This window comes from Trachymyrmex cornetzi, unplaced genomic scaffold, assembly GCF_001594075.2.
Source record: "Trachymyrmex cornetzi isolate Tcor2-1 unplaced genomic scaffold, Tcor1.1 scaffold18, whole genome shotgun sequence".
Classification (NCBI taxonomy): Eukaryota; Metazoa; Arthropoda; class Insecta; order Hymenoptera; family Formicidae; genus Trachymyrmex; species Trachymyrmex cornetzi.
This window is the reverse complement of record NW_017296418.1, coordinates 1,090,744-1,102,009: the sequence shown is the minus strand read 5'-3', so window position 1 is coordinate 1,102,009 and position 11,266 is coordinate 1,090,744. Positions and strand designations below refer to the sequence as shown.

The window sequence follows — 11,266 nt, the reverse complement described above, 5'->3', positions numbered from 1 at the left end:
TATATATATATATATATATATACACTGATTTTGATGAAACTTTTATTATTAAAAGTATTTACAAAATGATGAGCAATGACATCTATTTTTATCGCCAATCGTCAGTATTTAATAAGAAAAATTAAAATGTTTATAGAAAACTAAGTAGACGAAAGTAAATAAGATATGAGAAAATTACATTGTCCAAGTTCATTTTATAACATGTGAATGTGGATAATTGTATCCGATGTATTTTTGCTTAGTAAACACGAATCCGTGTTGTCCGCATTTGACTATCACAATTTTATAAAAATTTTGGTATGATTTTTCGTTTTTGAGATGTAGCAATTTCAAAATAGTTTTTTTCCCATGTAATACATGGAAAAAGCATTTTATTCCACCTTAATAATGTATTATGCGAGAAATAAGTGCTTTTGTACTTACATACTTAATATAATCGAATCACTAAATCAAAAAGGAATACGAAATTGATAAAAAATACAAAATGATAGGAAGAGATTATGATCTTTTTTATTTTATAATCTTGCTATATTATATTTTGTCAATTTCATATTCCTTTTTTATTTAATATGATCTGATTATATTATGTAAATACAAAAGCACTTACTTTCTGTATAATACGCAGCATTAAGATAAAATAAAATGCTTTTTCTGTATGTATTACATGAGAAATTGCTTTATTATAAATTAGTGTTAAATACAACAAATATTATACTTATTAGTAAATTAAGACTTGTTAACAATGAAAAATGTTATACATAAGAAATAAGAGCATCCGTTAAATAATAAATATTATATGTTAAAAGATCGACAGGCAAAGATGATACTCACTTAAGATCCCAAAAGGCGACGGTGCCGTCCTTGCTGGCGGTTACAAACTGATAGCTTAGATCGTCCAGGGGCGCATCTTCCGGCAAGGACGAGATCCGGCCGTTTTTGTCGACCTCGTGATGCGAGGGCACCCAGACTATTTGGGTGATGCCCGCCTTCTGGCTGTACTTGAGGGCAGACATCGCCGTCGGACTGATCAACGACGTCGGCGTCGTCTCGCGCATCCATGTCATCAAGCTCCTCATCGCGATGCTGTACTTCACTTGGGCGCTCGTCTGTGTCACCACAGTCTCCACCTGCTCGATTTTGCCGGGAATGTGCCAGATGGCGATCTACGGCAAGGATATGGATGGATTTTATCGTCGTTCACTCGTCCTCCCTCTCCTCGTCTCGTTTTACTATAGTCTAGACTTTTGAGTTTCACGGTTGCAGCTTGTTACGAGATGTTTTCCCCATACATTTTCCCAGACGCTTCTTTTTGTCTACAATTTGCTAGTTTCAACTCACAAATAGTATTGGGCAATTAAGAAAATGCACGCAGTTTTCAATTTAAACAGTAGAGCGTTGATAGAAATTAGAAATATGAAACAATATTCGCTAACGAACTCAATAAAAATAAATATTTTTTTGTAATAAAAGAAATTAAATTTTATTTTTTTCGATAATAGAAGTATGTAAGCCTGAATAAAACTGATCGAACTTTATGTTGTTATTTTTGTGAAACAATCTATTTGAAAAAATATATGAAAAGTTTAATATTTCGGACATCCACCGTTCCTTTTACTTGATTTTCACGACCTGAAATAATGCATTCTCGGCATTATTCACATTCGTTGCGCGTTTTTAATCAGCGCATTTCACAATACTTGATTGCTCGATCGACGAGTGTTCTGTGGGTGTCATCTGATATCCAGAACATTGTGGAACACCAAGTGGAGCAACGAGAAAATCGTCGCGTAGATTAATAGAGATAGGTGATCCCGCTTGCATACGATATTCGCGTTACGTTTGTTATTCGCGTCCGCCATGATTGCCGACGTACTTTTCGAATTTTCACGTCCGAAACGGGGGCGGCACGCGGTGACAAGCTAGGGAACACCCGGTGGATCCACGGCACCATCGCGATGTGTTTTTCGATATACGTGATTGATACCGATCGTGTTCCATCGGATTGCCGCGTTCGTCGGAAGAATTTGTTTACGTACACACGCGTGTCGCGTTATTCATTCGCGGGGATGACGTGTCAAGCGAATGCGAATGCTTCGGGGTGCATCGCAGTAACGGGTTAATCGATATTGGTGGATTGCTATTCGTTTGCGAAATGAGGAAAATATTAAATTCATACGCGTTTTTGCTACCGAATTATTTTCCAATTTTTTTTTTCAATCTTCTTAACCTTTGAAAAAGTACCCTGTTAAATTCATAATTATACTCAATTTGAATTATATTCTACCATTTCTATAGATCCTTACTACTCCTATTCAATATGTCGTTAATTTAATTAAATAATGGAGTTAAACTAAACAATGGAGTTAAAAGATTTAAATGAAGAAATATTAAATTTATATTTAATTAAATAAGAGAATTCCTATTTGATCTGAAGTGGATCTTTGTGCTTAAATATTAATTATAAATAGTATTAAATTTAATTTAATGTTTAATAAGCATACACATTAATATAAACGTGTTTACTTTGAAACTAAGTAATTTTACCACAGAAATAGATTGATTAATTTGTTTTTTAATCACGTATTTTATACTAAAATTTTGACACAACACAACACTTGAAAGTTAAAAATAAAAAATTATTATTTGACTTAAGTAATTGGTTTAAATTTAATTTTTTAATATTTAACATTGTTTCGAGAATTACAACTGCATCATTTTTTATCAATACTTTATCGAATAATCAAAAAGTCATTCCAAATATATATATAGTACACGAAACGATAGTAAAAAAGCAATAGTTTTTAAGGTTTATACTTTTTACATCCTTGCAATATGAAGGATATACACGAATAATCTTCGAAGACTAATGAATAGCCATTTGGTCTCGAGTAGTCCAACTATCAGTCAACGATTTATTTCACAAACAGAAACATATGATGAAATAGAAAAAAAAAATTTATTTTGTTCACCTGGCCATTTATACAGCCACCTATGATGATGCTACTGTCGATAGGACAGACCGAAACGGATGTCACTTCTCGTGGACATTCAAGGATGAGTTTAGGTGACAAACAGTCGGCGAAAGACCATATTAATACTTTATTGTTGCCCTCGCAAGCTAAAAATACCTGTTCATGAGAACGTACGATTTTGTGTAAATTATAATACATTAAAATTATATTGCGCGCGTGTGTTTTTGCCAATAGAAAAATATATTTTACATTAATAATAAAATTTTCTTTGAGATGGAAAAAGCCAGCTACATCAATTTTATGATTAAAATAAATATAAATGTTAGAAGTAATTTGCAGTTGCCAAACCTCATCGTAAGTTTTGGGACCTATTAAATGCTCGCCCTTTGCATGCTGCGTATAAGTAGCTATCACCGTTCCGGTCCAGAATGGATGCCAGCAGAGATCATTGATAACCTTATCCACAATGATCTTTCCATCGTAGTAGCTTTGATGTTCTTCGTAACTTATAGGCATAGGTATCTGCGTATCCTTTTCACTACGCACCAAATTTGCATAATCATTCGTATATATATCCCACGTGGAGTTCATTAAAACCTGTGACAAAATAGTTGATCAATTAGAAATATCGTTACCTTTTAAGCTCTCATTTAAAAAAATAATTAAATCCTTTTGTAATTAATATCTTATAATTAAATTATGATAACATACATTATATCCCAATTATAATTGTAATTATATTTTATTAAATTTTAACTGTATTTTAATATTACACATTATTTAAAGTATTGTAAATAAGTCAATAAATTTATATTATAACATATTATATTTTAATCACATTTTTATTATGTTTTAACTATATTTTAATTATATATTATGTAAGTACTATAAAATCAATGAATTTGTAATATTACCTGATCGCACACGACATCAGTATAGCGTTTCAAAAAATATTTCAAAGACTTTATCTTATACTCGGTATAAGTAGACAAATCGACTGTCTCGTATTCGTACAGATATTGGTACCAGGAATTGACAGATATCGATGGTGCCGTTTGCGCCTCGTTGTGTCGTATGATCGGCGTCACTTGCGTATACCTGCTTACCAATTTACGTCGTACATTCTCAAATATTTGCTGATTATTTGGTAGCAACTCAATGTATCCATCTATCTGATCATCCGCCTTCCTGTCCGTTAGATTTATCGGCACGTTCAGCAAATCAGCGGTAGACGTAACCTGATCGTAATTAAATGCGAAAGATATGAATCGCCCGGTGCATCAGCAACGGTGTGGGTCATACGATATATCTCCCATACGGTACTTCTCATAAATACGATTAAACAATCGCGAGCATTGTGGGATTTATAAACTGCTTCTTGTCTGATTGAAATCAGGATAAAATGATTAATAAATAATTTATTGCGATTTGTGAACACCACTGCAATATTATTGTCTGTCCACTGAGGCTAATATTTATAGAGGTGGAATTAATAGAAATTTACGATAATCGCTGTAATACTGCGACTCAGAATTAGTGAACGTAAACTATCAATATTTACGCTCGCATAATACGCGCTGTCGAAACGTAATAAAAATTTTGAAAATATGAGGATTGTGTTGTTCAACGGTTGAACATGAAATTGACATGCAAGTCGCGGCAGACAGTTTTTTGACAACGGCGCAATGAAAGCCGCAACGTGTTGTTTGACGAAAGTTACGAGAACACTAATGTCAGGATCCGCCAATGCAATATGCAACATCTTCTGTTCATGTCGATTTTTATTAACAATTAAAGAATTCAGTATAGTATTTTCAAATGCACTTATTTGATAAGAAGTTAATTCAAGTTTAATTTCTCAGCTTTAATTTTTTCAAGTTCTTAAAATACTAAATTAGATATTATTGTACTAAATCTTCTAATTATTTATTAATATCTTTTGTAAATTAATAAATGATGTTTTATATAAATTTTTATTCTTGGGGAATAGTAGATTGACCAAATTGTAATTCTTTAATGTCAAACCGCAAATGTAATTTTTAATGTGTCCAAAACCAGAACTACGACTCTGTAATGAATCAGACTATGAGTCTTTAATGTTTTGCACTGAGAAGAAACCATTTGTAACTACAATTGATGAAATAATTACGATTAAAAGTTCTATTTTTATAGTTATTATTGCTATAATATTAGATAATAATTATATTCATATAACTTCTATCAAAAAGAATATATGTAATTGGCACTAAAAATATAAATTACAGTTAAATTATGGTAATTAAAACTATTTTTTTCTTTTAGTATGTAAACCTCAATTTCGAATAGCGGCCTTGTGTTCTTGACGATGTTGGCATCGACGTCGGCACCGCTTCCCAAGTCATGCCATCGGCCAGGAGATTTGTAGATCGCATTTTTTACACGATTCTCGTGTTCCTCCCTCTGCTCATGTATATGCCTCACTACAGCGTCTCTGCCTTCCTTGGTAAGAACAATATAGAATTGGCCCTCTTCGGTTAAGGATGGTGCGTACCCGATGAAAATCTTGTCATCAGGAAATGCATGAACCTCGTCCTTTACTAGTAGAAAGTCACTGCTCTCAGAATGTAAGTCTATGTTGTCTTCTATGACGTCCTTTCTAACGCGCACCCATGGAAATTCTGTGGTAACATCCTCTCCAATGATACAGCCTACGATTTTTTGTGTCAACGGCGACAGATCGATTCTTGAAAGCCCCGGTATTCCCTAATTGTAAGATTAAACTAACATAAATTTAACTTTGTATTAATATTCTTTTTCCTTTCTTCTGAAATGATGCCTCTTTTGTCGATATTATAAAAATCAAAATAAATGTTAGATATATTTGATACATTTAAAACTAATAACGTTTTATCTCTTATTCAGATATAATTCTGCAGAATCTTTGTCATGAATACTTTTAAAATCTTACATTTGACAGAACAATTCAATAATTCGGAAGTTTTGAAAATAGAATAAATCGCTGGCATGCTGAAATATTCACCATCGACACGGAATATCGAATTTTCTTTGATGGCTCCGTGGTTATCTGCGTCGTGTTAGATTTCCAAATGTCGCTCACTGACGGCCGAGAAGAGGAGTAAGCATTGAGATCATAGACAGTTCTCCGTCTTCCCATTGACGGATCATCCATTTCTATACGAATTTTCTTCTTCGCTTCTTTCTCCCAATCTTGTATAGCTGACAGAACAATGAAACAGATAAAATAATTCACGACTATTTTTTAGACACAACATAAGAAAATTATTTAGTTCTCCAATTATTAAGATAACATAGCAGAATTTTATTTATTAAACAAATTAATTTCCTGATCAATAGACTTTGAAATAGCAAACTAATAAAGCAAAATAATAAAGATATTCAGTTAGTTTATGTTTAGAGAAAAAGATAGTGACAATTACGAAAGCGACAACTGTATAAATTTTACATGTGGAATCTTGTATAAAATTGCTTTATTAAAACACCTTTATAGTTACTGTTGCTATGTTTTTTCTGAGCACGGTCAACATTTTTATCGGAATATTCGCATGATTCACATTTAAATAAACCAAAATCAATAATCCTTTTCATTATTTTTGCCAACTCGGTGTTTTAAATCGCGTCATTCATATTTGAACATATTTACGCTCGGCTAAGTTTACGTTTCATTGTTAATACTATGCGTACTTCCACCCGACGTGCGTATCCGATACGCATCATCGATCTTCGTCCGACACATAATTTTAACCCATTTGTTACAACGTTTCAATATTTCTACATTTGACGTTATCGACTTTGTTCCTTCGAACGCGTCCGTTGTATGCTTTAACAGAACGTATTTCTGTTAAAGAGTATTTGTTTTGTTTTGAGTTAACAAACGGAATATTTTTATTACACGCAAATTAAAAAAAATATACATTGAATAATGCCTTAAACTTTGTATTTAATTTTGTTTTAACTTCAGTTTTTCCCTTATAGTACTAAAATAATCAATAAACGTGTTAATAATAATAAGTTAAACTAGATAACATGAATAGCACAAATAAGTAAGAAAAAAACGGCAAATACGATCATGACTGGTTTAATAATTTTTTCTAATATTTTCAAAATCTCACCTCAACCATGCGTGGTTGATATTTTTGTAACGCGCTAGATATTTTTGTAACAAATTTTTTGTAATATTCTTTTAAATGTTTACAGAAAGAATAATTTTGCTAAAGTGTCTAAAAATTTAGTTTACAAATATTTTAGATTACAGATATGAAAATAATTTTGTTGGATCATCAAAACCAGTAGAACTCTCAAAGTAATTAATATATAAAAAGTAAAATGTTACTGTGTTAACAATGAAATATAAAAGCCGACCATAAATATGAATGACACGATAAAGCACCAAGTTGGACAAAATTATAAAAAGAATTATTGATTTTAGTTTATTGAAATGTCAATTTTTTGCAGAGCATTGTTCATTATGCTTAAAAATATGCAATTATTTTGGTCAAATACTATTTTTAAATCTACATTTAGCTCAATTTTTAGCTCGTTTTTTTTTGGTATATTAACGTCATTATTAAATTAATAATGAATTTAATTTAAGATATTATTTCAGCTTTAATTTATAATTGTGTTTTAAGTGTGGCAGTTAATCGGTTTATTTAAATAAAAGATGTATTTAAAATTTATATAAAGAAATATTATTAGACATCAAGATTTAGTCTTGACCATATTTTGCGTATTTTCTTTCTAATTTATTTGCGAATGCATTAAAATTTTCGATGTGGTTATAAGAAATACACATATCATTAATAACAAATGTAACATGAAACATTCATCAGTTATCATTATGTCAAACTTCCTCTCAAGGACTATAACCTACGCGGTTTTTTCTCTTCTTCCCATTCTCTTTCCTCGAAAGGTTTTTCCTCCTCCGAGTCGAGGGATTGTTCCACTTCGAAAAAGTCATCATATCTATGCTCGTATTCGATATCGACCTGAAACTTTTCATTCTTCGTCATTCTTCCCACATTTGCCTCGTACACTTCCTCCTCCATGACGTAAACTGTCCGTTTGATTATTTTACATTTCAGGGACTGTGTTGATCACAGACTTATATAAGTCTATGGTGTTGATGCGATCGACATGCGAAGATATGCACGTACCATACAACCACGTGCGTTCGTAGATATGTACATACACTGAGAAAAAAATGTTATTAATTCAATTAAAGTCTATATTACGGGCTGTCACTATAAACATAAGTAATTAATTCATGTATATTTTTATTGATAAAGGCCTTGATTATTGAAATAATAATTTATGCCTTTATGTCAATAAAAATATACATAAATTAATAAAAACTTATGTTAGTGATAGCCCGTAATATAGACTTTAATTGAAACAGCATTTTTTTCTCAGTGCTGTGTAATCATGGATAATGTATGCGCATACGAATTGGTACAACATACGATGAATATAACTCGAATGCGATACAAGATAATAGAAGATATCTTCACGTCTGATCGGCAAACCGAGTGCGAGACTCATGCCAGCGTAACAATTTTTTAATCCATATACTGCAGGTATATTAACACAGCGGTAATGCAGTTAACGACGCGTGTCGAGATTTAACGAAACTTCAAGTCGGGTACATTTGCAATTTGATTAAACATTGAAATGGGTTTTATCGTTGAGAATTCGATGTCTCCCCTCTCCCTTACTTGTCTTTTCGTCCATCGTATTAAACGTAAAATGGATGGATGTTTCGGAATTTAAATTTTTTCCCTCGAAATTTTTATGTGCAATTGCAAACGACGAGAGCGATTTAATTGTTTTATATCAAACGAATGAAAAAGGGTCGCTCGTGTACTTAACCCATTTTGCAAACTCGATATATCGCAAGTATTGTTAGCGTTAATGTTTGTAACCTAATGATTAATGTAATAGTGCAACGATCGATTTGTCGTCATTTAAATGCAATACATCGATAATTGATAATACAAATTAACAATAGATTTATCGTAATAAATAATGGTGATATTAGGAAAAGAAGTTATAATTTATAATTATCATTGTACAAATTAATAGTGACATGTACATTTCAAAAGTAAATAAATATAATATTGCAAAGAAATTAAACTTTCTTTATTTAAATTTTTTAAAGATAATGCAATTGCAGCGCTGAAATTAGCTTGCATAATATTCTGGGATTGTAATTAAAAGATTTCCATCAGCCCAGCTGTTGAAATGCAATTTTACTTGGCATAAAATATTATTCGTTTGCCACTTTTATTTGTCAAATATAATAAATTATTACGGTAATATGAATCTGATACCGATACCATAATCTGTAACGAATATTTGGCAATATTTTTATCCAAATAACCAAAAACATTATAACCTGAATTAACATTAATTAATATTTATTTATAATTCATGTCATGCTTTTGAGAAAATTTTGTTCTTCACTGTATAATATTGGTTTGTATATTTATAAAAAAATGCATATACGGTTTTAAAAGTTCCAGAATACTTTTAAAAATTAAATAAAACACGCTGTACTGTGTAATTTTTTATTTTGGTAACATAACTATAATAATTTGGTTTTTTAATTAAAAAGTTTCAAAAATATTTGTCACAGATTGATATACATTGCTTGGAAAACTGTTTTTTTCTCATCAATTTTTTCTTTTCATAATATCCTTTTACTTTTATTAAATCCTTACATATTTTGGGCACTCTGTTAATTAATTTTTCAAACATATACTTAATGATATTTTTCTCTCCAGGCTTTATTTTGTAAACGCTGCCAGAGTTGTGGTACGATCTATGGACCCACTTTTCACACCCGTCTATCACCAGAGATTTTTTGATGAAAAAAATTGTAAATTTTCTAGACAACATGTCAAGCCGTGACAGATATTTTTATAGTTATTTTACAGTCAAAAAAGATTGAATTACGTCGCCAAAATATTAAAAAATTCGGCAAAAATATGTATTTTATTTAATTTTTAGGAGTATTCGGGAACTTATGAACTTATGTTATTTATATGTATATGTATTTAACAAAATGCGACAAAAGATATGGTGTTAGATGTATATTGTATTATAAAAATATTATACACAAATCTACTTTAAATTCCATCATTCACGATATGGCATCGAGACAAACGTTCTTACACCCTTATACATGTTTTGTATACATCTTAATTCCCTGCCATGATGTTACAATTGCGCAGACAGGGTCGTTCTCTATGTTAAATACGGGGCAAATATTTATCCAAGATTATGGCGACGTAGATAACGACTTCATTCTACACGCAGCATAGTAGATATTTTCGTGGTTTGCGTATTTAATATACATGTATATGTACATATTTCGAATAGATAGTACAGTTTGCGCTCTAATTGTCGGCGAAATTTATGACTTTCGCGAATACGCGTGGAACCGGTTCCAAACAATGCGTTCAGTTGTCAAATATTCGACAAATTCAAATGTGCTGAATTTACGTGATGGATTTAACTGTATTGTCACGCACAATTAGAACATTGTCACGACGACATGCATTATCGTGTCCGCATGATGTGACGCTTGTCTCAACTTAGCGATCATTTATTGAGTTGAAAACGATCAAATAAATAAAAGCGAGAAAAAACGAAAATAAGGAAAGATGACCCGAAAAAAACAGTTTTTTTTGCTGGAATATTTAAAAATTCAGCTAGATGACGTCAAAGTGACTTCAAAATTGGAGCCCTATTTATAAAAGAGTAGCGCAATTCTGAACCAAATGTCGACAACTGTCTCATTGGCGATTTCGATCGCTATTTTTGACCTGATGGTCTATCGTCTAATAAGTAAATGATAAATAATAAGTAAACTTTGTAAATAAGTCAATAAATAAGTAAGTAAACATAGTAATTTTTTATATGATATGATTATTAGCTTAACCATGGCGGACCTTTGTGCTACTCAATTATATATAGAGCTCTACTCGAAATGATTATTAAAAGCCACTTTTCGATCAATAACGTCATTTCGACGTTAGAATGAATCATATTTGATGGAAAAGTGACTTTTCATGACCTTACATCATTTTACTTTCTAGTTTCAAATATTTATAACGAGCAGCCATTAGAAGGGATAAGTATAATTTTACGACTTATCTTTGCGTTTCCAATTCCTTTTGACGTCGGGCACTTTCCTGAAAAATGTATCTTGTACTCGGTGGATGTCGGTAAATCGTAAAAAGAAAGAAGTGCTGGCCACGCCTTTTTAAGAGCGT

General features: G+C 31.5%; 1 protein-coding gene across 1 annotated transcript in view; it reads right to left on the bottom strand.

Annotated features, from left to right (window-relative positions):
- Positions 1 to 8,132, bottom strand: part of LOC108759319 (WD repeat-containing protein 63) — a 19,146-nt gene extending 11,014 nt beyond the window's left edge. The window contains exons 1-7 of the mRNA XM_018504684.1: positions 7,864 to 8,132; positions 5,992 to 6,188; positions 5,283 to 5,714; positions 3,887 to 4,210; positions 3,321 to 3,569; positions 2,970 to 3,128; positions 832 to 1,163 (exon numbers count right to left, since the gene is read on the bottom strand). Of these exons, the coding sequence (XP_018360186.1) occupies positions 832 to 1,163; positions 2,970 to 3,128; positions 3,321 to 3,569; positions 3,887 to 4,210; positions 5,283 to 5,714; positions 5,992 to 6,188; positions 7,864 to 8,038 (1,868 nt within the window). The 5' untranslated portion in view covers positions 8,039 to 8,132. The remainder of the gene's footprint in view (positions 1 to 831; positions 1,164 to 2,969; positions 3,129 to 3,320; positions 3,570 to 3,886; positions 4,211 to 5,282; positions 5,715 to 5,991; positions 6,189 to 7,863) is intronic.
- Positions 8,133 to 11,266: the final 3,134 nt, after the last annotated feature.